Source organism: Athene cunicularia, assembly GCF_003259725.1.
Source record: "Athene cunicularia isolate RWA chromosome 4 unlocalized genomic scaffold, athCun1 chr4_part1, whole genome shotgun sequence".
NCBI classification, from domain to species: domain Eukaryota; kingdom Metazoa; phylum Chordata; class Aves; order Strigiformes; family Strigidae; genus Athene; species Athene cunicularia.
This window is the reverse complement of record NW_020799098.1, coordinates 27,541,164-27,567,856: the sequence shown is the minus strand read 5'-3', so window position 1 is coordinate 27,567,856 and position 26,693 is coordinate 27,541,164. Positions and strand designations below refer to the sequence as shown.

Genomic DNA, 26,693 nt, shown 5'->3' with positions numbered 1-26,693 from the left:
GTACTATTACCTGACAATGTCTGTCGGAGCTGTAGGTATCCCTTTGATATTCATGCAACATTTTATATTTTAATTAGACCAGCCATCTTTGATCTTCTGTTATCACAGAACTATTTCCTATCAACTTCAGAACTAACATGTTTCTTCTCTTTCCTTTTAACAGCAATGTTTATTATTTATCATTTAATTAAAAATTAATTTGCCATTTGGAATGTTAACATTATTGTTACCATTTTCAAAAATATTTTGATGAAACTCAGTAGTGACTGAGTTTCAAAAAAGCCCCTCATAATTTATGACATTTTGGAAGTAATATTTAAACTGGTTCCAATTTACAGCATTTTACTACTTTCTCCAGATATCTACCAAAGGAAAGAACAACATCTCATCTATTTTTGACTTTTCCCTCAGGTGTTAGATTTAAACAGATTTAAATCATATAGCACAGATCAAATAAAAGCATTATGTTTGAACTCAGAGTTTTAGAAAACTTGACAGTGGTTTTGCCAGCTGAACCAACCGTAGCATCAGAAGCCTCTACAGTGTTAGGAACTTGTCCTTTCATATGCAGTAGTAATGCAATTTCTAGCTAGGGAAATTAATCTTGAGATGTCTTTTCCTATGATAGTGCCTGGTAATAGCCTCATCTCTGGAAAGCTGACCACATGCAGAATGGGTCCATAGAGCTAGTTTCCCTGGTGACAGAGAAGTTCTCACAACTCGCTGCCAGGCTCAGGGGACTGCTCGGAAAGTCTGCAGTTATTGAACAGCTATCTTTTGATGCAAACACACAGTGACAGGTTGAACACGGTTAAGTGTTCACGTATCTTATTTGTGAACAGCTCAGCGCCATGATTTGCTGTCTGAATTGCTCCTGAAACCGCACTAACCTGTGTAAAGTGAATTGCTGCTGTTTGCTTAAAACTGTGCTTCCCATTACTTATGATAACTTTTTTGAAATGAACCATCCTAGGACTGTCACACAGGGCTCTCTGCATGGCTGGTTTACCTTCCTTCCAGGTAGAAGCCAAAAGCTTTTCAAGCAAAAGGCTGAGGTAGCTGCTTGGTAGTGGGACTGGTTTAAAAGAATTGCACACAAACCATGGGGCCAACATGAGCTACATGTAGGGTGTAATACAGAATGATTGGAAAAGGGAATGAAGACTGCTAAGTCTGTTTGAAAGGCCAAGATGAAGATTGTCAGAAAAATGTTAACTTCATTTTCTTGTAAATCTTGTAAAATCTCCCTTGAATTTTTTCCCATTTTAAAAAAGATGGAGCAAAGAGAAGAAATGATAAACTGTCATCTCATACTGAAATGATATTGATCATGTGTAGACTTGGTACCACACAGATATCCTTGACATGAGGTAACACTCATAGCTATTGTCTGTAGGGGCTAGAATAAAAAAGAAGGTGCAGCACTACCTAGATGTTGCATAAGTACTTGCTGCAATGTCACAGGTGAAACTTTAGATGCAAGAATCCTGGATTCTGCTTTAGGGTTTGGAAAAAATGGTGAACCTGATTCTTCTGTTCTGTGCCATCATCACCTGGGGTCCTTTTCACAGCCCTCCCTCCAATTTTGCTCTGATCGTGCTGCTTCCTCCACCGGTGTGTGCTGGGAGCCAGGGCAGAGAGAGGAGCCGTCTCCAGTTCTCAGCAAGACATTGCTTTCTCTTTAGGCAGTCTCTGTCCAGTCTCTCTGAACTTCCTCTACCTTCTTGACAAAAGAGGGAATAGTTTGGGCACCATATTGCAAATAAAATTCCCTTCCCTGAAGGTGAATTATTGTAGATTTACTTGTTAAACCACAATGATACCAAATAAACACCTGGGATAACACAGGGCAGATCTTAAAAAGAAAACAGGCACAACTTCCCACAAAAGGATTGTGCATGTACAGTGTGAGATGATGCTGGACCTTTGCAAAAGCAGATTACAGAAGTTTTGGAATGTAAGCAAATGTGCTTTTTACTAGCCTTGAAAAGGTTTCTTTGACTTTGGCTACTAAATGAAAAGTTGAACTACAAGGTTATAAAGTCAACTGACCAAAAGCAAGAACCTGGCATGGAAGATCAGCTGATAACAAACCATCATTGCTGGCAAGCCATGTCTTTAACCTTTACAGATTTAAAAAAGACTTCCAAATGCTTCAAAAAATTGATCTAGTGTGAGCTACCGCTGTTCCTAATATGCTGACAGGTTCCTTGAATTTACTCTGGTTAAAGATGAGGGAAATTATGAGGAAGGACTAGGAGCATTCACATTTGTTAGCGCTCTTTTTAGAAGAGTAATTGAGCAAGAATATCTTCCTGCGGTTTTGTCTAGAGAAAACCTCAGTACAATCATGATTTCTTTGACAGTCATTGTAATAACTCTGCTAGACACTAACAAGGTGTGTAAACTCTCCCCAGGCAGTCCATTCCCTGATGTGGTATGATTTTTGTTGTGTGATGCCCTTCATTATGTGCTTTGCACGGTGTTCTAGGTGTGTGAGAGGCACTGCTTTCACGGCTGACGATGGCTCACAGGCGCAGGCCTGGGAGGCCTGCATGTTCACAGGCGAATGTGTCTATTTCTAGAAGTTAGAGGTTAATGCATTTACACCAGGTGTGTCACGGTGCGCTCCCCGCGGAGGCTGCGGCGGGCCTTCAGCGTAGCTGCTCGATATTCCCGGCGCAAACACGGCCTGATTTCTGGGCTAGAGCCCTAGCAGTCTAGCCCACTTAATGGAACAGTTTTCCCAGGATTGCTGCGTGTGATTTTGTTGATCTAAATAATAAGCCGTCACTAAGATCTTTAATTAATACAGGTCTCATGAAAATTATTAGATCTATTTAAGCCTTTGTTTGCTTGCTAGATTATTTTCTGGCTTCAAAACCATTAAAATATGTTTAAATGCCCATCTTAAGATATTAAGCTTTTGCTTCCTAGAAAATAATGTCTAGAAATGATAATACAGTCCTTGATGTGCCAACATTTTTTTTTTCTTTTAGACCAGCAGCTGAGATTTTCAGTGAGAACACTTAGGCAGAAGTACCATAGATCTAAAAAGTAACTAGATTCAAGCATGGCAAGAAATAGGTTATGTATAAACCTTGCTGTTCACAGAAAAAACAAAAATTTGAAATGTTGCTGACATTGTGATATAGCTGAAGTTAACAGTCTATTAGATCTTAATGTCACCAGGTTGTTTTATTTTCCACTGCAGCACTTACCATCTCAAATACCTCTGGGATAAATAAAGATCTGTATTACCCTAACTTAATAAATAAAGTAATGGTTCTACTATTATTACCAATTCCACAGAGATGTCCAAATGGAGCCCCATTTTCCTTCTGATTCACCAGGGTAGGCTGCTCTGAAACACCAGCAACAGGGTCTCTGCCTTAGGGATCTGAATCTAAATAAGGCATTTCAAGAGTATTTCCACTCTGTGGGCCCCAAATCATTTAGCCTTGTGTAAGGACATGAGGCTGGAACCCAACTCTCTTCCATCACTACTGGATTGTCCCTTTCCTAACAACTTAGTCTTTGTTGCTGAATGTATTCTTACAACACCATTTTTCTTGTTTAGTGCAGTTATTATTCCTCCAACTATTCAAACAGGGAGCTAAAGCATTTCTTCCACACACCACTGAGGTGACCCTTACAGTGGTAAATTTACTGTACTATTTCAACTTAAACCCAACATGTTAACGGGGCACTGGAGCTCTGAAGATGTGTTTTGCAAAGCAATGTCATCCGTTAACATTAGAGTGATAGAATTGCTCGAAAAGGCTCCCTGCCACCTGTGTTCAAGTGGGTGTTTGTATCTATAAGTGACTTTTTTTTCACTGAGAAATACTTTCTATAGGCAGATGGCAGATTGTAACTGGGGTTATGAGTCAGAATTTAGCCTAGGCAATACTGACCCAAATGAAAACTTGGTTAGACTGCTGGAGTACTATAAATTGTCAGTTATTTAAGAAGGTTTCTCAAATAAAAATAAACTTAGCATATGGGGCAATCTGTTCCATCCCAGTTGGAGACATCACTTCCTATCCATTAGGAGCAGAAAATAAACGTTATTCCAGCATAAAGTCACTCTTGCAACACCCTAAACTAGTTCAGAGAGTGAATGATAACCTTGCCTTACTGTGCAAATACCTTTAATATTGGTACATTATTACTTGTTATCATTTTCTGCCCCTCTAACTTTTAAAATCTCATTTGCCAGTGAGAATACAAGGTTGAAAATCCTTTGGGAGAAGAACTGTTTGGTTTTTCTTAATATCTCCTTAATGGCTAACACAGCATGACTTCTCAGTATCACTGTAGTCTCAACAGATGGAAACACTGAAGATCTCTGGATAAGTAGTCAGACTTCTACTGAAAATGTCTTACTGGTTTGTCTCTTTTTACTGGATTATGCCAGTGATGTCAAAGGACATACTGAGCCTAAAATAAATATAATGCAGTGCACAATCAGAAATACACGTTAGTATGTTTTATCTAGTATGGCTTTTATGTGCATTTGTAAGAGTTTCATTCTCATTAGCTATAAAAAAACAAACCAAGGAATTATTAGGAAAGGAAAGGAGAGCTAATGCAAATTTCTTCATTTGCATTTTCATATTCTCTCCAATTCATGTTGTGCTATTTCTTGACTATTATATGCAGTTTTCTCTCTTTCCCCAAAATAGCTGTATTAAGTTGGCTACAAAGAAGGGCCATGGAGATGATTAAGGATAAACTTGCTTCCATTGAAGGAAGGACTGACTGAGTCATGCATGATTCTTTAGCCTGGAGGTGAGATGGCTGAGGGAAAGTTAGGACAAAAGTCTAAAATCACAATAAATAAAATAAAATAAAAATAAAATACTATCAAAAATCCCAAGTTGCATGGTAAGCTTGAACAGGACATGTTAAATCACAGTCCCTCACACTTCCAGATGAAGAAAGCAACAAATCCTATGTCTAGTGGCTAGTTTGAAAGAAATAAAGGGAAATACAATATAAACAGTGCACAAGGTGATGCATCAGAAATTTACACTTGTTCAGAAGCTATCACATACTCACAGAATAAAAATCTATCCAGGTTATTAATGATACTATTTCTGACTTGAGGTAGCCAAGAACAGAACGCTTACTGGAGGAGTTGACTGGGGAAATACCAGCATGTATATCCTATGCTGTGTTCTAGCTTCATAAGATAAGTGTTACTGGTCACTGCCAGAGGGAAGATGATGAGACAGATGTTTGATCTGAGACAGTACAGCAGTTAAGGGTCTGACATGTTCCACTGCAGCCTGATTTGCTCGTCTCATGTCTTTCATCTTTACAACTCGTATTTTTACTTCATCACTGGAGTGCTGATTTTTAGCCTGATGTTGAGAGCCTCTGACTCTATACATCTTTGTGTGATTCATGTAAATTAAAGTGTGATTAGAAAACCTTGTTCAGGCCCACACATTTTATGGAGTAATAAGAAACCTGCCCATAGGAACGTAGTGGCCAAAATGTCACTGAAAACTCAGAGGTCTCTTATATGCAAATGTTTAGTGATCAGTTCCAGTGATTTAACTTTGGATTTGAGATGTTTTGATGACCTGTTCTCTGAAAATTAACAGCAACGATACTGGGTTTTAAACTTTTTTAACAAAGCAAGTGTGCAGCATATGCTTCTGACCACTGTCTTCTTGTGCAGATTAGACCCTTGCGTAATTGTATGTGTAACATGTACAGATCCACAACTACTGCTAACACATAAGCCCTGATAAGCACAGCCATTATACATCAGTTTCTACAGATCTTTAGCTATTTTCTCATCTTATAATCTAGTTTGAGTGGCTCTGAAGAATGAAGGTTTAAAATGGTACTTTAGTTAATTTGGTAGTTCCAACTGCTGTGGATCTGTTTGTTCAACTGCTTCCATGTTTATCACTTCTTTGCCTGAATCCTCTTCTCCTGTGGGGTTGAAACCAGCAAAATTCTGTCATCACCATTTTCTTGTCTAAAGGCTAGTCAACAGCGATCAGGGCAGAGGTTGTGCATGAGGAGATTAACCCAGCCTTGCATCCATGTTCACTTGCTGTTGGTACCAGACTGTCCTTGAGAGATTGGAGCTGGGGAGAGAGGGGTTGTTTCTTTCCAGTAGCAAGTGTCAGAAATCCCAGTCGTCTCCTCTTGCTTTTGTTCTGAGATGCCCTCTACCTGAATCTGGTTTGAACTTTCTCCTTCTCCCTTTCTTCTTCTCCTTTTGAGTGGACACTCATACTGGATACCAGCTGTATCTTAATCTGCAGAAAGTTGAACCAAAGGTCCTGACCTTTTCTGGTGAGGTTTGCTTGGTTTTTTTCCCCCTCTTTCGTTTTATCTTCTACCCTTCATTCCCCCCTCATTTGATGAGGAGGGAAAAAATCCATCTTCAGGATCAGCAAAATGCAGACCCTAAATTGTTTCTACTGCAATCCTGGCAGCACAAGCTGGGAGTGCCTGACATGGGATGAAACACCTCAGTATGTTGAGAGAAGCCTGACCCCTCCTGGAAGCCCACTGTTTCAGTCCATCACCTCTTTTGCTAACTCAGAGGAGTTCCACACCTTCATGTGAACCAGACTAAGGTGACTTGCAGTGCTGTCAGGAGCACAGTTTATGCAGAGTTTGTAAGTCCAATGCAAATCACTCTTTTCACCTCTTCGTTTCCTTCTCTTTCTCATCTGGAGCTGCTGTACAATAGATGGCTATCCCAGTCTGAGCCATAATCCTGGAAGTTTGTTCTGGTTTGAGTTGCTTTACAAAGTTAAAAAGAGAACAACACTATTTATAAGCACATTATGTAAACACTAGCAACAGAGGTCCAGCTGCTTAGCATTCAATTAATTTAGTTCAGTCAATATTGCATGGTACATAGTTTTGTCTGCTCGTATTGTAAACACATCTTGCCCTTGAGCACTTATTTCATTTGACTAATTAAGATCTACGTCTAAGTGCTCTCATTTTGTTGCCAGGCAGACTCCTCCAGTTTTAGATACAGCTGTTGTACTCAGTGAAAAAAGCATCTGAAATCCAGGTCCATCTGGTTTGTGCTCCAGCATGTCAGGCCAAAACCTGCTCTTGTTTAAGGCAGTAGGATCTCTGCTTTCAACAAGACTCACACTGCAGATGAATCAGGACATGTTGTGATTCTTACTTATGCCAACATGGCTTATGCAAGTACACCTTATGTTTCTATGAACTATTGTGTTCCACTGAAATGCTGAAAACCCTTTTAAAATTTTAATTACTTAATTCAGGTGCATAAACTTTTCAGAGAGGTAAATATGGAGGCAAGTACAAGGCCACTGTACTTGGGCTTTTTCGATAAACAATGTTTATCTAATTTTTCGTCGTGGTCTCACTCACTGTCCTGACTATGTAAGTAATTCTCAATTCATGAACAATTGTAGAAAGATTTAAAGTTATACTGAGCTACTTGAAAGTTCTTGTTCAGACAAAATTAAGAATAAATGAGTGAAAAAAGTACTTTTCTAAACAAAATTAATTTCAAATAAGAATACCGTTTTGACTTTTGAAAATGAAATATTGACTCTTTTTAAAAACAGATTTTACAATGCACATGTATTGTGCATGTATTACACTTTTTCTGCATGTATATTTTGCCAAAATAGTTACACATTACTGATTTGATATACTTCACTGGGGAAAAAGCCTTGCCTGAAAAATACCATGTTGTTCTTTATGACACTGTTACAAGACCATTAAAGGAAATGCAACTTTGACTGTTGTTTTAAAACTTTGTCACTGATCCTCTTTAATTCTGTAACTGTAGGTAAATGCTAATTCTGTACTGCCAAGAAATAGGAGCAAGAAAGTCCTACAAAAAAAAAAACCTCAAGGAAAAGTGCAGACAGGTATATACTTGGTAATAGATTTATAGCTCTAACAGGAAAAAAAAAAAAGAGCTTCAGACTGAATTCTGGTCTTGGTTCTACAGAAGTGACTCCCATTGCTTATTAAGCTGGGATGGCATTGGCTTCTCCTGAGAAAATTTAACTCCGCTAAGGCAGTGAGATAAGTCATCATCATTTAAAACACTGTGACACATAATGCAGTTCACAACTGGTCTAAGCAGAGCAAGCTACCAGCATTTTTTGGGTGGCCTGTGTTGCTAGCAATGGTTACAAACAGAATGGAAAAGAAAACTACGGTAGAAAATAGCAAAATTCTTTTACTACTAAGAAAATATACACTACTTTTCATCCATAGACTTTAATACCATACAAAATCAATCCATCCCCATTTAGTAGGGAGACCTGAACTGCATGAAGGGGAAATATAGAAGGAATACAGTGTACCTTACCAACATGTTATTAATTTCAATAATAAGGCAAAACCAGGGATATGTAGAGAAATGTTTGGCCTTACTAGTCTGGTATGACTAATGAGCCTGGGCTGAAAATCAGAATTAGAAGATTGCATGTTCCCTTGGGCAATGAACAGGCTGGGTTCAGGAGAGCAGTACAGTCCTGCACCGAGGAGATGAAGGGCTTCTTGGACACCGAGGTGTCCATGATACTGCCGTGGTTGCTATTTTTCCTTAAGCACTGAAGAATGAGTGGGGGATTCCTGTGGCTAAAAGCATAGGCTAAAATCAAGGAACAGGCTTTCTAAGTGGTTGATGTACAAAGTCTGCTTAGTATCTGCAGTTTTGTGTGGAGGCAGATATGCGGCACACACTCATTAGTGGACTAATACAAGGTGTTAATGGAGGGGCAGGTGCTCTATAGCGGGAAAAGGTCCAAGATCTTCCAATCAAAGGATGCAGAATAATTTTATGTGCGCCTCGTCTTGTTGATACAAATTCCTGCCCAAAGTTAAGTGTATGAAATATTTGAATTATGGGTTCTGTTGCTTTGATCCTGACTGTGAATTCAAATAAGGCAGTCATGCTCTGTGTGGTTTGGATTAGAAATGGTAATCTGTTAAATAACTGTGTTTTCTCGTGAAGAACTCTCCATAGGTAATTTAGTGTTCCTAGGCACTCACAGAATATAAATGAATGAGAATTGAGATAGATTGCTGAGGAGATTAGCCATATATTCTGAGTTAAAAATAAGTCCTTGTGGGTATTAGCCAAAATTGCACCTCAACAGCAGGAACAGAGATACTGGATAGCAATCTAGCAACATTTAGGCGCTACTTCATCAGCTCAGATCTGTACTTAGAGTTACTGTGCAGCCTTTCCATTTTCCCTGGCCATCAGCACTATGGCTATGCAGCCCTGATCTTGGACGTCCAGTGTCTCGTGTGAAATGAATCCTTGTCTAATTCAGTTTCATGCTGATTGTCAGTTGTGCCTTGTAGAAACCTGGCTTTCACTGCAATGGTAACAGGTAGTCACAGAAAGACTGAGGGAGACAAACGTTCACCTCTCTGCACAGATGGTTCCTGCATAGCCAGGGAGATCTGGGCTGGCAGTCTGGGAAACTTGGTGCTGTTATTTCCATGGAAGCCTGATGAATTGAGAGCTGCCAATCACCAGAAGAGATAAATTCAGTGAAAAATCATATCAGTATAAATAAACTCTTCAAACACAACTGCAATGCTCAGTGTTTTCTTGAAGTTTCTCACATACTATTGTTTGCTCATAATGACCAATGTTTCTTTGTACAGTCTGCTCTTGCACTTAATGTTTGTTGCTTTAACCTTATGAGGAAGATGAATAAATAAATAGAGCTGTTAGAGGTGGTAGCAGAAAGCTAATGGAGGAAGCAATAAGAAATTTATCTGAGGGACTCAATTCTGTTCTCAATTCTGCAGAGTAGATTCCTGAGGGTTGGAGGACTTGTATGTGAGTATATTGCCTGCTTAATGAAACTACTTCATGTTAATGTTGTCCCAGGTCAGGTAAGCAATCTTTCCACATTGAGACTTGAGGCATTGTGTTTTGTTTATTTGTGTTACTGCTGTGTCAGGGAGTCATAGGTATTGATCAAGACATAGAGTGGGTAGGCACTGAACAGAGAATTTCTCAAGATTTATAATATCTGTAAACTCGGACGCATTTGGGGCAAGGCTTAATTCTTACAAGCCAAAGTGAATCCGTAAGTACCAGAATCTTCCAATTTGTTCTGGGTTTTGTTTGTTTTATACGGCAATTCACACCTTGGCAGAAGACAAGTAAATACATAAACTGTACTTATGGCTGTAGCATCCTAGGACAACTGCATTATCTTAAAGCACAATATGGCAGCTCTTCCAAAAATGTGATATGACCAGGTGCAGAGATTATTTTTCCTGCTGCTCTGACTGCAGAAATACAGACTCATTTAAGAGCACAGCTGTTTCCAGAGAAATCAGTTCCTCCTCTAAATGAACCCTTGTTTTTGAAAAGCAAGACCAGCTTTTCCTTTTGCTGTTCTTCTGGCCTGAGGGCTGTCAGAGGCTGAAGACTGAGACCTGGTGAGGCTGTGGTGGGAAGCGACTCAGCCCCAGCTCTCCTGTCCTCTGTGGTCATCAGGGAACAGCCTGGTATTGGTACCTCCGAGGCTACTGAGATGGCACTAAAATCAGAAGAGCAGTCAGTGAGAGTAACTCTGCATTCCTCTCTGTGTGACAGAAAAGATATACCAGAAAGGTGACTTGACTAATTTTGTGTGCTCATGAACTGAAATAGTTGAGTATCAAGTATTTGCTATTAAAATCTATGCATCCATATAGAGACAAGCTACCCATCTTTTTGAAAGTAAAACAGGGAAGTCATATAGACTATACTATCAGCATCTGAGTAACTTCTAAATTTGTGTGCAGTGTAAAAATACGTTGTGAAAGTAAAATAACTGGTTTATAATCCTCTGGGGAAAAAAAAATCTTTCCAAAGTGTGGAAACAGAGCAGTTGCTGTGGCTTAACACTAGTGTACCGTGAAGAATGAATTATTTTAGTTTAGTGACTGACTTAAAAGATGAGTGGTAAGGAATGATTGAAACTGAGCCAGAAATACATTTTAAATTTTAATGTGAAAAAAATGAAACATACAGTCCTATTTGGCTAATTTCTCAGTTTCAGTATCAACAGGCTATTTGTGAATCTGCTTCTCAGAGTATCTGGAAAACAACTTGCTCAGCTCCACAGCTCTGTGCTAGTCTTTCTGTCCCAGTGATGTTTAAATCGGCTGCTGTGGATGCTCATGCCGTAACTTTAAAATCACTCCTGTTTTGCTGCCAGCATGTACTCTGCAGCTCAAAAGGATGGCATTTTAGCTATGTCAGAAGTTAATGTGGATCTACAGACTGCTGTGTGCTCAGGCAATCCTTCTGAGAATGAATTTGCAGTGATACAAGCTCAATGTATGTATTCTGCATAGGGTAGACAAAGCGTCCTAGGGTCTATTATCTGAATGTCTTTAAAGTGTGTTTCAAATTGCAAAATGTGTTGCCCAGAGAGTAGTCACTTTGCTGTCCCAACGGGCAGTATATATGCTGGGATCACACGGGCAGCCAGTGTGTGCTGTTTTCCATTCCTGCTCTTGTTGAGATGTTTCCTATGGTACCATCTTGCTTGTTTTATGAGTGTGTTGTGATAAAGTGTGCTTTTCTGTTTTTTTGGTGGTGTTAACTGTTCTTTTGCTGGGGTTTGTGGGAGCTAGTTGTTTGAATCTGATTCATGGCAGAACCCTTGTGAAATAAGGCATTTTGTGGATGTCATAGAGCAGGCAGCAATGGGAGTCCAGAAGGCGGCATGGATGGACACCCATCTGCACACTGGTGAATTGTGAATGCTGTGAACTGGATGAATTGCTAAGAACCTCATATTACTTATAGCTGGCAGATTAAGTCAAGATGGGCAGGCAGGATCTCTTCTGCTTTTTGCATTCAGAGAGTTAATTTCAGAAAGATCCTACTGTTCGAGTGATCAGTTTTGGAACAGATACCCCTCTCTCTCTCTTCAGAGTCCACCAAGTTTGAAATAAATTTAAGGCCGAGTATGTATTTTAGAGCAGTTAAAGGAATTGGCCAGAAACAGAAGAGAGTTCTTATTCCCAGTGCTACACTGTAATAACCAGAGACAAGTCAAAGTAGAGAAAATGAGGTTTTTTCCCCCAGGGTTTACAGGGCCTGTGGGAAACAACACATTCTGGGACACAGGTTTATGGCTGACACATCTCATGAGAGAGCAGGGGGAGTCTGACAGGTGGGTGAGTGACAGAAGCTCATTTAGAGATGTGGCAGAGCCTAAGCAACTGCAAAGGGTGAGAGCAAAGATGGAATCTCTTAAAAAAAGGCATAGAGTTGAGCATCCTTCCAGCTTTTTTTTTTTTTTTTTTTTAACTGGGGTCTTTGCAACTGGTTTTTAGACTACTCTGAGCAACGAGTTCCATTGGGAGGTAGAAATTATGACTGCTGTGGAAGCAATTTGATATGCTTGGTGAGAAGAAGCAGCATGAAACCAGATGCCCTTTTAATGGTTTTGAATACTTTCGGAAGAAGACGAGTGGATCCAGCTCAAAGCTCCTACTGCCTTAGGTACCAGCACAGTCATATTCATTAGTGAATTTTTATTGCCAGGCATGAATAAATTACTAGATATCTGGTGTCTGCAGACAGGCAAAAGAAAAGCTGTCTGAAAAAGCTTGGATTTAAGACGAGTTTTTAATCTCTAATAAAAATAAACCTTTTTGTTTGAGGTGTAGTTTCTTACATCTTTGGTAGTTCAAATGCAATCATACCCTGGATCAATGCAATCTTGTCTCAAGCAGGCAGCTGTGATAAATCTGTTCAAATCTCATTCTGTCAGACCACTCTGTGCCAACAGAGGTGATAATGAATGTTTAGATATGAACACAGTTGTTTTTTCCAGCAACAAACTATGTAGAGGTTCAAATGGAGTCTTTTATTGACTCACTGCAATATCCCTTAAGTTGGTTGAACTTTCATCAAAGCATTCCATATATTTAGTGCTAGGTCTATTTCTATATGAAGCAGGGATAGCCATAAAAACAATGAAGTCAAGACAGAATTGCCATTTTCTATGCTGTAGCCAACTAAATGAATCCTCTTCTTTTCCCCAACTCACTCTGTTCAGGTTTCTGTGGGCTTGTTCAGTTCACCCACACAAGTGGTTTCTAAGAGTGCTGCTGATAAGACTAACACATGGTTCAGTGTTGCAGTGTCGATCCCTGAATCATGCTGCAGCATTACAGTTGTCATAGTGACACAGATTTTTGAGACCAAAGGGACAGTTCTGATAATCTGCTCAGACCTGTTGTAAAACACACAGTACCTTGCCAATAAGTAAGTGACTTTGCCAAACTGGAGTGCAGCCTGGCCCTACCTCTCCTGACAGTGAAACAAATTTCACTTAAATTTGGGGGATGCTAGAAGAGAAACCCCAAATGGGGAGTTAATTAAATGTCAGAGTGGTGCTGTCAGCACATCATTTTTTTCTGCTAAGTGAAAGGTGGGTGCAAGCTTAGTCCACCAGGTCACACTGTGATTGTGATACTGGCAACTTCAAAGGAACAAAGAGTATTAAAGTAATAACAGTATCCCGTCTTATCTTCTGGGTGGTGCGGTGAGGTCAGTACTTGTATTTGTAATGAAGGATGCTAGAGTGGGGCAGCTCTGTGCAGTCAGAAGTCTCTGACAGACAAGTGCTGGGTGATTTAGCCACAGAAGTTTGATGCTAGTGTCCCTGGTTGTTTGCCTCCTCCTTCTGTCTGCTCCTTTATCAGCTGAGATGTGTGTCTATATCTCACCCATGCTAGTCCAGAGCCTGCTGCAGCTGTTGATAGGGACAGTGGGCTTGTGCCAAGGCACTGGGTTGTGAACTTCCATAGCAGCTGTAGCTCTTGCCAGAGGCTACCTGGTACAGCAGAACTAACAGCTGGGGGGATTTAACATCTTAAATTGCCAAGCTGACATCCATTAGAATTCACGTGAGAATGTCAAGCAGTCTGGGTAACCGCCAGCCAAGTATTAAGTCTCCTCTGTCCCAGCATATGTTAATCTTTGAGAAATGGATTGTTACAGATTCCAGCTCTGCTGATGAAGCAGTTCCAGTTATAAAATTCCTTGATTTTATACACAGAGGTTTCCAGTGGCCATCACGGTATTAGACAGTGAAACAGGTGTAAAGCTTCTGATATGGTCTCCCCATTCGCCACTGCAGAATTGGAATAAGGTGAACTGCTTGATCAAAACCATGAAAATGTGTGTGAAGAAACATGTGCAGCCAAAATCCTCTCCTCCTCCTAAATGTATACGTTTCTCTGCTTGTCAGCTGTGCATACATAGCTTCTGTGGTCCTATAGGATAGCTTCAGGAAAGCTGAAAATGTTGTTTTTTAATGGAAATAATCTGCTGGCTCAATATAAGCATGTATTATCCCTGTGTTGACTGCTCTGCTGGAGAGGTTCGATAGTAGAGCAGCACTTGATTCTTTGTGCTATTTTCCCATTCTTGTGTAGCACAGTTGTTTTGCTGCTATTTGCAGTGCCTTAAATTACTCACTGGTAAGTGTTATTAAGGAACAATTCTTAGCACTTTAGATTTTCAGGGATTGTCTTTGGCTAATTTCCACAGCATCCCTGTGAGGCGTAATGACTCATTGCCTTTCTGTTCACAAATAGTGCTATGTGCATCTATTCTTTGAGTAGCTTAAGAGCAATTAATCCATGGGACTGCCTGGTTCCTCTGAAGCATGCTCCTTCTGCAGTAGGTGCAAGTCTCCCTTGAAAACACAGGGGAACTCAAGAGAGGTCCAGGTTGTGTGTGCTACAGCATTGTTCTCTCGCACTGCTACAGAGCTGCACAGCTGTTCTGGAGGCACTGGGAAGCACTGAGCTTTTGGAGGGGAAAATGTGTCTCCAGCTTGCTTGGTTTAGAGGTGGGGAAGCACCCTGGGACAGGGAGAGGACTTGCTCAGATACCACTTGCTACTCTTTAGGGATGAAAAAGATCCTGCAGCTCTCGTGTTGAGGGGGAGTTGGGGAGAGAGAGAGGACAATGTTTGCTGCAGCCTTCTGAACCTCACATCCATGCATGGTCAAGCCACAGCCTGACCCTGGGTCAAGAAGCAAGACTGAATTGAGGAAGCAAACGGGGCTTCAAACACAAGGAGAAAGGATGGTTCAGGATGTAACACTTATGAATCTGAGTGTAAAACCTGTTAACCAACATGTTTTCCAAAGGATGCTGTTCAAGGAACTACTCAGCAGCCCTAGTGTCCTTGTACAGAGGATCAGAAGAACATAAAGCTCATAAAGTTCAGGGTTTTTATGTGAGTTTAACAATGGTGTGAAGAACACATGATCCATCTTGGTCGTGGTCTAGTGTCTGAGCATTGGTTTAACTGTTAGGCTTTTGCTTGCTGTTTCTATTGCACAGTCATACTGCTTGTGATTACACCTGCAAGTATGCACCTCTATGTGAGCCATGCATTTATATCTGCAGGAGAGGGGAGATCAGTTTAATAACTACTGCACGATTTAATAACCTATGCAGGATAGATATTTTCGTGCCCATACAGACCTTTGACTTGGTTTATTATTCACCCATTGTCTTTTTGCTTAAATTCCAAATTGTTGAGAGTATTTACTACAGGCATGGAATACTCGTCATAGACATGCATCTTCACTTCTGAGTTACAGTGCTTCTGCTGATCAGATCTGATTTAAAGGGTGGGGCTGAGGAAAGGGCCATCCACTTGGAACAAACATTTGAAACAATTAATAAAGAAGCAGATAGAGAAGATTCTCAGTGTAAGTTGCGATTGTTTAATAGACAAAAATGGAGCCATGCCAGTTTTCACCAGCTGAAGATCAGACATTACTTCTGTGTCAGATTACATGCTGCTGCGAGCTACTAGATTCAAGGCTATTAGAGTTGCATAGATTTACACATCCATACAGGTCTTTTTGTCTTCTATGTGTCCAGTTCCATTTATTGTTTTCTTTCTGCATGCATCAAGCTTGCATGATTACTGGCAGCACCAAAAATGAAAATGCTGTTAAGAAACAAAGTTAGCATTAAAAGGTCACTGTTACTGTTACTACATGCCTGCTGAAGCCCAGAAGCCTGTAGGTAGCAGAAGAATAAAGTCAGCGGTGATGGCAACTTAGAGCACATTTCTTCAAAGTAGTGATTATTGTTCAGTGATGGTTTCTTTGAACGGTACTGGTCTGGAAGCTGGTACCATGTGGGTTAAACCATATAACTGTACACAGTACGAAAATGTACAAAACTATTTTCCAGTGCTTTGAAAATGGTCTGGGAGTGCACATAGTACACAGTATCTGTCTAGTGGTGAGAGATGCTGCTTGCTGTTACACAGTCAGTTCCAGGATTGCTTGGTGATTACAGCACCACCTTCCCTGGTGCTTTTAAGGGAACAGTTCTGCCCCAGGGTTTGTTTAACTCCTGTCTCTCCCAAAATTGAGGTGAATAAGCCTTTTTTTTTCAAAGGGATATTTTTTTAACCAAGAAAATGTTGATAATTTGATTTTCATCCCAGCTCTGTGAAGATTTGTATACTGGCTTAACAGCTGAATAGCTGAAGTGCAATGCAGAAGCTGGAAGGAGGGGTTGAGAGTGAATCTCACAAACTGGTTCTGTCATGGGAGAAAATGTCACATGCCTAATGCATGTGGCATGAACAGAGGCAGCTGTCGTGGTTATCACCTCTATTCACCCTCCACTCTGTCCCCTGGTAGCTTTCAAGGGGATTAATGGCTACTGCTAAGTGCAGAGTACTCAGGACAGCTGGCTTACTTGTATTCAAATGCTTAAGAAAGAAGTAGGCAGCCTGCTTTTCAGAATGTTCTTCTTCCAGGTATGATCAAAAATTTTCAAGAGTCTTAAGAGTTGCAGAGGAGAAAAGCTGTGGTGCATTAGAAGGTGTATTTTAGGTGGACAATTGTCAAAGATTCCAGTGCTCCTGACATATCTACTACTTGTGAGCTTTCAGTTGCAAGTAAGCATGTTCGTGCTTTTGGAAAATCATTCAGTTGTTAGCAGAACTGATCTAAATACTCATGAGAAGTAATGCTCTCTGCCAATTTTGACCTGTTGGCAAACTGTGAATAAAGATTTTGTTGATTTCTTTGGATCAGCTCAACAAGTATTAACATATCAACATATATATCTTTGGAGACATGAATTATTTATAGCAAATGCTCAAAAGGTCTGAAAAGCAATTTTCTTTTGGGGATGTGTGACTGGTCATATGGGTGGCATGGTATTCTCTCATCCCTGATTGTGTTAGCATTTTAATTGCTTATTCCATCTGATGCTAATTTTGATTCTTGATGAGGTCTCAGTGGTAGTACTTAGTCCATTCTCACTGAGCACTCATCCCTACAAAGCTTTGTTTATGTGAAAGCTTGTGACTAAAGAGATATAAACCAGCCAAGCATCAGTCTAGTTCTGTTATTTGGGCTGTTAGCTGATAAATGCTCATGTACTTTGATCAGCTTTAGTCATGATTGGGCTGGAGACTTCAAATCCGCTATCTCCCAGCAAATAAATTCAGGCATGACTTCAGTATGAAGGCAACTTCAGTATAAAGTTGCCCATTTTGATTACTGTGGCACTGTATATATATCCATTTCCTCTGCTTATCACGTAGAAAAGTTACTGAGGAGACACGTTATGCAGTGTATTTTGAAAATCAAGATATGACTCATTCTCCATTGCACAGCTTAATAAATGTAAGCCAGAAGATAAGCCAAGCAGTGGCAAGCAACATCAGGAAAAGTGTTTTGTGCCAAAAAAGTCAGGGGACTGCAAAACCCAAGGATGGGTATGACAACCATGCAGCTTAATGAGTGGCTCTGTTGGTCTCATGAAGTGGTGGATTATGAGACTTGGACAGAGTTTTGCACTAGCAGAAAGTAACTGGAGAGATCCGCAGGGTGAGGGCAGCACTGGAAAGGGAAGTTACAATTTCCTACTGCCTCTGCTTCTTGGGACTGAGAAGAAAATTGGTTGTATATCTGTTCATACACAGGGGTGTGGGTGTGCAGCGCTTCAGTCAACTCAGAGCAACGTAGATACGGACATGATAACTGAAAGCAGATGTGCAGGGAAAGTTAATGCATGTTGGTCTAACACAAGTATTAATTATATGCACATCGACTTGGCCCAGCTTGCCACATTATTGTGTCTGTTGAGGAGGTTTAATATGGTGCATAACCAGTATGTCCTTTCAGAGACTTCTTTGTATGTGTTTAATGGTGAACAGAGAATAAGCTATTGTGGTGACTCGGGACTGCAGCTATTGAGGTGCTTCATGGGGAACCTTGACAACAGTCTCCCTGCTTCTTTTTCTGAGATGTCTGCCTGCAATGCCAAAACACTAAGATCTCTAAAATAAAAACCACCGTTTTTTAATCTCTAAAGAAATAAATGTGCAGATTCTGTCCAGACAGCACTCTCTAGTAAAAATAATTTTCATTAAACCTACTGTGAATGTTTACTTGATCGAAATTTTTTGCTGGTGGAATAAACAGTTTGTTCTCAGCCTGATGGAGAATTTCTAAAATCACTATAAAATGATATTCCAGGAAAAGGAGCAAAAGCAAGTAATTCTTGGGGAAACATTTCAAGTTTCTTACCAAACAATTTAAAACCTGAATGAAAAGCTGCACCTCCACTAACTTATATTAGGGCTGATATTGATTATGTGCTTACAAGGAAACAAAATACTTCATTATGGAGAGTAATTCTGAAGGCATGTGCCCATTTCAGTGCTTTAAACAAGGCATCTTCCTGGTGCTATCAAGTCGAAATTATAAACAAGTATAAACACTGGGCTGAGAGCCCATCTTGTCTCTCATCAGTGCTCTAGACTGACTGCTTTTTTCAGTGCCTGACAATCGCCACCTCACAGTTATGCTGAGATATATTACATTTATGTATACACAACTGATGAGAACCCTTGCAGCTCAGAATAAACAGAAATTTTGCCCAGCAACATTTCTAAGGCTCAAAGTGATTTTGTCTTCTTTGGTTTAGACTTATTTATATTTGTGTTACAATACTACTAAACCTTTATACATGAATATTCCATTGTTTTGAAACTGTCAAAATGTCTTTATTTGTCAAATCTAAGCAACTGAAAACTAATTGAATCCTTTTGAAGATTGATGCTCTGAGACTTTAGGGAATTTAACCTCATTTCAGTCCACAGCAAAATCTTACATCATGAGTTTCTGCAGAATGAAAACTGTACTTGCTGGACTTCTGAGAACTTTTAGTTCTTTGGATGGGATGTGATACAAAACAGTGAAAACATTGCTTTTGTTGATGATATAGCTACTAGGAAATTATTATGGTTAATCCTGGATCAGCTTGTTTCTCTGTTTATTTAGCACTTCAAACTATCCATCAAAGCAGATGTTCAAATGCTAAAATTGTTCTTTCTCTTCTGAAAACCAAACTAAAACACTGTATTTGGGGAAATCTGCTAATCCTTTCTAGAACCTCATACCTCAGAGAGAAGTATTATTAAAAAAAAAAAAAGTTTGCTTAACGCTAAGAATGCAGGAGTTGTAACGTGAAAAATGGAAATTCTTAAAAACCTGCTGCATTATTTTGCCTTGGATGCTGTGTAGTCTTAACCAGTTTGTTAGACTGCTCTGCGGACAGTGGCAGCAGCTGGTTTGACCAACAACAGAATAAAAATTATCTTAAAAAATCTTGATAGGCATTTCTCTGAAGGCTAGCATCATAAAAGATATAAAGACTATGTTAATGACAAAATTTTGCAAGTGCATACCTTGATCCTGTGCTCATGGAAGACAACAGCAAAGTTCTCACTAACCTTGGTGCTGAAGGATCAAGTTGTTTTCTTTTACAACCCCCAAGTGTTTTGGAAAGAGCAATTATTAATCCTGCCACCACTATGCAGGGCAGATGTTAATCTTGATGTTAGAGATGAATGCACTGAGGTGAAGCAGTTCAGGTTCTGCAGTGATTAGGCACTGAAGACGGACGGTGCTCAGTTGCTGTCCTCTGATTGAATCATCAAGAAATACTGTTCTCCCTTTCTCTATGGGAGATTTTGAAAGACATCTTACAAGACTGGATCAACCAACATTATAAATTAAACATATTTTGGCTTATGTATTATAGAAATATATTGGGTATGTTCAGTGTGCAAGCTCACTGGACACACAGTATTTGAACAACTTACTCCTGTTTTACCTAACCCATGAATGTCTTTCAATCCACAGCTGTCATTTGGCCAACCCTCTCCCTCCAGTAACTTACAACTTTCAATTTCTAGTGTGCAATTTTGTTCATCCAGAGGATATCTGCGTAGATCCATCATGCAAGCAGCTGTTGTTGTGATCCTGTAAAAGGAGGGTGAAAAAAAAAAAGTGAGATTTGAAACCACATTTTAACTGTTTGAGAAGCCAAGATTTTCTATAGTGGCTTTTCTGTTTGTTTAAATACAGAATGGTTATGCACATGGATTCCTGGCATTACAGGCTTTATATAGCTTGTAAAGAATGATTAAATAATTTATACAGCACAATATACTCGTTACACTATAAAGCATCAGAACATATGCTAAGTATCATAGAGCAGGATTTTTACTGAAAACTTTACATGCAAAAGTGTACAGTGTTTTGAAGAACATATAATGAGATTTCTACTTGGACATCTTGTTTTTCATGTTCTTAATTCAGACATCTTCAAATTGCTTTGCAAATTGTTTTATTTATAACTGGTACTGCTGATAGCTTCCTTTTTTCAATTTGTTGTCATCTACTGCTGTTTTAATTTTGTCTGATAGGTATATACATTTTCATCTATGTTGTGGAAATATTGGTAATATCTGATTCATTATTTTTATGGTTTCATAATTAGTTTATTGTTAACTATGATAATTGAACATCACCTCTTAAAAATGTCATGATGCGATCAAACACTTGTGAAATATCATATGGTGGTTACTTAATGAACATTTAGAGTAGCTATGATGTAAACTGGATCTTCCAGATCCTTGCTCTTTCTAGAGGGCATGTGAATTGATATTCGATTCCTGAAGATATTCTCTACAGCCTAAGCTTTTTTGAAAGGCAGTTATTCTCCTTTTGTTAGACATAAATCACAGAGCATCTAAGCAAATGCTTGCTGATAAGCCTGTGACTCTTGGGAGGAAGGTTAAGTGACTACATGAGGATAGGGGTCAAATTATAGCTTCTTTTAAATATTCCTTTAAAAAAGACACTCATAATAGTGCTTTCAAAGTCACAAAGTGAGTTATCACCTGCATTTGCCTTTTTTTTTGGTGATAAATGGGTTCTTAAATGCTTATAAAACTTCTGAAGTTGAGAATGGGAAAACTTGGCTTGTAATTTTACCGGTCTCTCTCTCTCTCTCTGTGTCCTACAATTCCTGCCTGAGAAAGGCAGATAACATCTTTTCTTGATCTGGATTTGGTCCTGTTGTTCCATGTTAATTAATGCCACAGGAACACAGATCTAAGATTTTACTTTTGATATGCTGAAAGTCAAACACACATTCTGTATTGGGGTGATAATTCTGTCACAGAACTGACAGAATTAAAAGAAAATATGCCACAAATTATCCTAAATCTATAAAATCCATCTGTCTACCTGTGTATCAGGCCATCTAGCAAGAACTGGTATGAGAACTAGTCCATGAAACTACTCCAGAATACTGCATAAAGTACCACAGAAACGGTATATTTTTCAGGCTGATTTTTGTCACATTAAATTGGATTGCATGTGTCTTAATGGGTTCTGCATTTGTCGTAGAAAAGGTTGAGGGCTTCGGCAGAGGTAGGACCTCATTTACTTTGGCCATGTACCAAACACACCTTATTGAAAGGCATTGAGAAGACATGTAGTAATCATTTTTCAGACACCTTCTTAATAATGCTTAAGATCACGCATAACAATATACTAACATTAGTCACAGTGAAATGCTTTTTAATGAAAGTTTCATACAGTAATGTTTTGTTCCCAATTAATAAATCAGCCTTTATGGTAATTTAGTTCATCTATATCAGTCAGATTTATTTAAGTGTGTACAGAAGTTGACAGTGTTTCCTAGACCACAGGCTTACAGTAGCCAGCTATTTCCTAATGGCCAGTGTATCTGTACTGCTGACTTCTGCAGTTTTGCACATCCTACATAAGCTACATAAGCAATACCAATCTGTTATTCTTTACAACGTCAATGCAAATTAATTATTCAGTAGTAAATAATGCAGTCGTTGTATACCTGAGATTTAAAAATTCCTCATAATTTCTTTTTTTTTTTTTACCCCTGACATTGTAATGCTGACAACTGTATTGTCTTCTTGCTATTTGTGCAGTTTTTTGAGCACTGGTTAGTTTACTGTGTCTGATCACTACTATGATCCAAGAACAAAAATGAATGTACACGCTACTAAGACCCTGCACTGCTAATAAACCCTTAGTATCAGTTTCTGGCAGCAGTAAGTGATCCAAATTTGCCTAGCCTGTCTATTGGTAATTTCTCATCCTTCATCCTTGTTATATCTCTCTTTGTCTCTATGTACAAGGAAAGGTAAAACAGAAGTATACAAGGAAAGGTAAAACAGAAGTACTTAGTCTATGTTCTCTGCTTCCCTCAGCAATGTTTTGTATTCCCTATAGGGCCAGTAGGGCAGTCTCTGTACTTTGGGGTCAGTCTCCATACTTCAGGGAAAGTCAGTGGTGGTGGTGGTGGGGAGCAGGTCTCTCCATCATGACTCTTTTAACCCCTCAGCAGCACTGTTGAATGCTACTGTGTCTCTCTGGTGCAATAGCAAGCAGTTGTTTCCAGGGAAGAAGGGAGTGACAGGGTTTTTGCTGAAGTTTGCAGAGACAAGAGCCACACAACATGAGATGAGAAGGACAACTGGAGACTGCTGTCAAGCAGGTCGTAGAGGGTGGCAGTCAAGAAGCTTGAAGCTTGTGGCTTCCATCAGTAGGAGAAAGGATCCTCCTTCATTTTAGACCTGCAGCTTTGGAAGTGGTACAGTGCTCTATGCAGGGGGGTGACAAGCAGTATCTGTCCAAGGATTTGTTAGAGTCAGCTGAGCCTGAACTGCATGCCCATGTGAATGGGAAAAATCAGGGCAAAGCTCCTGGAGGCTCCTTCCTGGACAGGAGGGAGGCACCAACCTGCCAACACAATGTGATGCCTCCTAAAGCTGGAGGTGCTTAAACTTTATTTGGAATCTGAGTCTTCCTTGAAAATAGCTACTTGTAATTGCAGTAGGAGTGCTTCAAGATCCAGCAACATTCATTACCTGTAGTTCATAAATCTACTTTTCAAGCATTTCTTTCTCCGTCATGATAGGTCTCAGCTGTGTAAAATTTTTAATGACATTATGCTCTGGATAATCAAAACACTTGTTTAAGGAGATAAATTAAACCCAGATGCAATCATAGTAATTGCTATCTCGATTAAAAAATAATAATCAAATTTCTCATTATAAATAGAGTAAAATCCCAAACCGGATACTGACTGCACTACTGTCTCAGTGAAGAGAGTAACTGATGGCTCGCACATGCACCAGAAGCTTAAAACAAGATATTCAAATGCAGAATACAAGGGGGTAATGGCAGGAAGGGGAATGCAATAGTCTGTACACAGGGCAAAACTTGCAATATATCTCTGTTCAAGAAGATTAGTCCTGAAAATCTGGGCAGGAGCAGTTTGTGGCAATGGTGGAATACTATGAGGCTCTGTTTAAGTGGAGGACTAATTCCACACTTGAAGCAGAGCTATTTATACCTCAGAGTAGGATATGCTTCTTCCAGACTTTCCATTCTTAAAATATGTTTTAAGTTCTGGTGTAGGGGCTAACTTATTTTGTTTGTATAGTGTCTTTCACCCTACTATCCTTACATTATTTAGATTCTTTTGAATATAAATGATAAAAATGGGATTATGCAAAGAATACACGCAGTTAGGGGAAGATATATCATTATGCTACGTAATTTCATGTCAGTACGTAGACATTCTGGGATGAAGTGAAGTCTTAATTGATAACAGGCAAGATAAATAATACTTGCAAAAAAGCAAAATGAACTGTTGGTTTTTGGTTTTTTTTTAATTGTGGCTTGGGGTTTAAGTTATCTGATCCACTGCTTAGCTTTTATTTTGATGTCTGTCTCTCTGAATACCATATTTTTACTGTAGAGTCAAGTTATTTTTTGCCAAAAATAAAGTTATATGAAAGAAAACATTGATGTCCAGTATCTGCAAAACTGACTTCCTTAAGTAATACTGTCAGGAGTTTCCCTGCAGAGCAGCAGGTCTTGCAGGAACAAACAGTAAAATTTAATATTTTGGGTTAAGTCATCAGTGAGCAGTTAAAGTAAGTTCAGAATGAGTGCAAGAAGTGAAGTTATGGTTCAGTACTTAAAGCATTTCATCAAAATGCTGTCAAAAATTGTTCCTCAATTCCCGAAGAAGAAACAGAAGCAATATTTAAGCAATGACAGCTAAATGTGGAGATGATCAGAACTAAACAATGTGAATTTTGTCATGGAATGATCATCTATTTGGAGGACAGGTATCAAATTCTAATATGTTTGTTCTTTTTCTCTCAGACAACAGAGCATAAATTATAAATGTATATGAAGATATGAACTGGGACTGACTAATTTTTCTTTCCCTAAAAGTAAAATAAATTCTTCAAATCAGATAAAGAATAAATATGCTTTTCTTAACCAGTGCAGAACTAGGGTTCTAGTACACACTGGACGTAGACTTTCATAATCCAGGTAAGACACTGCTTTTAATAAATCAGTATTAATTTAACTTCAGTGGTGTCAGGGAAATTAATCCCATAGCAACTGTTTGACATCAGAACCAAGTCCCATACCCTGATGTAACTAGCCTATTTTTTCTGGAATTCAGAAGAATCTTGATGTTTAAGATTTAATGGGATGTCATGTAGGGAGAGTTATTGAAGGAATAGAGGAAGGCAGAAAAATTGTACATTCAATCTGCAAATTTTTTTCTCTGTCCACATCATGTACAAGGTTTACAGTTATCGTGCCTTCTCCAAGAAAAGCCTGAGTGCTTGACCCTGGGAGAAAATATGAACCTGCAAACATGCTCAACTTCTAGCGCTTGGAAGAGCCTACATAAAGGATATACATTTGAGCATTAGCCTTATTTGGGATGATACAATGTATTTTATATGATGTAGTGTGTACTTGGGAAATCTCTGTTAAGTGGTCTGTGTTTTACTTCTCTGGCCAAATTATATTAAAAAAGAAGTTACAAGTGTTAGTGAAATTGGGGAGGGCCAATAGATGGTTAAATAATAATGCTTTCACAGATCTCATTAGAAGTTGAGAGAAAATTGGAATACTGGGTCCTGAGCCAGACACAGTGAGAGATTTAGATACTTAGTTTTAGATATGAGTGCATTAGCATGTGGAAACCATTTTTTTAGGTTGGAAAATAATTATAATTTGGCTAATTTTTTTTTCTTTTTCCCCTACAAAATCAGAAGGAAATATATCTTTGACTCTAGGGAGACAAGCTATCACTGCTATAGAGTACATATTTTGAGAAAAAAATCAAGTTTATAAGGAAAACTTTTGTATGGATTTAGATTAGCAACTGCAACACACATTTCCTTTTAATCTTCCTCAGAGAAAGAGCAGAATTGCATAAGCATGAAAAAAAAAAGCTTCTTGAGGAAGATGTGTAGATGTGTACAAAGAAATATACAGCTCAAGGAGTTAAATTTGTAAGCAGCTGAGAACAGGGTCAAGCATGAGAAGGTCCCAACAATCTTTATTATATTGGGTAAAGTGACCTGTTCTATTTAAGTCACACAAAGATTAAGCCAGGAAAAATGTGTCAGACTATGGGCTGACTGTTTTATTGATATTCTGAACTGGTGTTTGCTTGATTTGCCTCTCCTTCATCTTTGTTTTTCATTGAGAAAAGAAATTTAAAAAATGGATTAAAATTCACAAAGAAGTGAAAATGGGTTTTAAATGTAGAAATCCTGTGGTGTACCATTCTGAAAAAGATATATTTATATGTGTGTATGTGCATATGTAAATGTATATGTGTAAATAACGATGCTGTTTATATTTGGATTAAGCAGAGGGATGTGGATTTAACACACTGCAGATAAATAACATTAGGTCAAACCTTTCTCCCAAGACTTTGATAGAACTTTGTTATTATTTAGAACTGACCAGCCAGCCAGTGGTGCTACGGCAATCGGTCACCATAACCTACAGTGCAGCAAGCTTCTGGCCATGCAGAAGTTGACCTGTTTTCAATGCAACAACCAAGCATGTCTCCAGAACCCACCTCTTCCACTGCCTGTGGACAGTGGTGGTGTGGAAAGGCATCTGAGGGATAGCCTGCATGTTCTGGCTACAGCTCCCGCTGACCTGCAATGCTATTGCCTCCTTCTCCTCTGTCACCATGTTCCTTTCCTCCCAATCTGCCCCTTTAGTTGCCCACATTGAACCTTGAATGAAATGGAAGCAGCTCAGAAGTCAGGTTGGTAACCTCAGGTATCAAGGTGATGAGCAACTGAGGCAGTAATATTATCTTGAGTTAGTATAGCTGCAGCCAGAAAAGGACATGTGGTCAGATTCTTCAATGCCTTTCAAGGGTTGAAACATTGTTTTTAAGTTGAAAAGAACTGCAGTGGTTAGGAAAAAAAAAATCAACTACA

At 39.1% G+C, this 26,693-nt stretch overlaps 1 protein-coding gene across 2 annotated transcripts in view; it reads right to left on the bottom strand.

Annotated features, from left to right (window-relative positions):
- Positions 1-26,693, bottom strand: part of GABRB1 (gamma-aminobutyric acid type A receptor beta1 subunit) — a 98,399-nt gene that overhangs the window by 10,012 nt on the left and 61,694 nt on the right. For both annotated transcript variants that reach the window (XM_026846695.1, XM_026846694.1), the window contains exon 3: positions 20,258-20,340. In XM_026846695.1, coding sequence (XP_026702496.1) covers positions 20,258-20,340 — 83 coding nt within the window. The remainder of the gene's footprint in view (positions 1-20,257; positions 20,341-26,693) is intronic.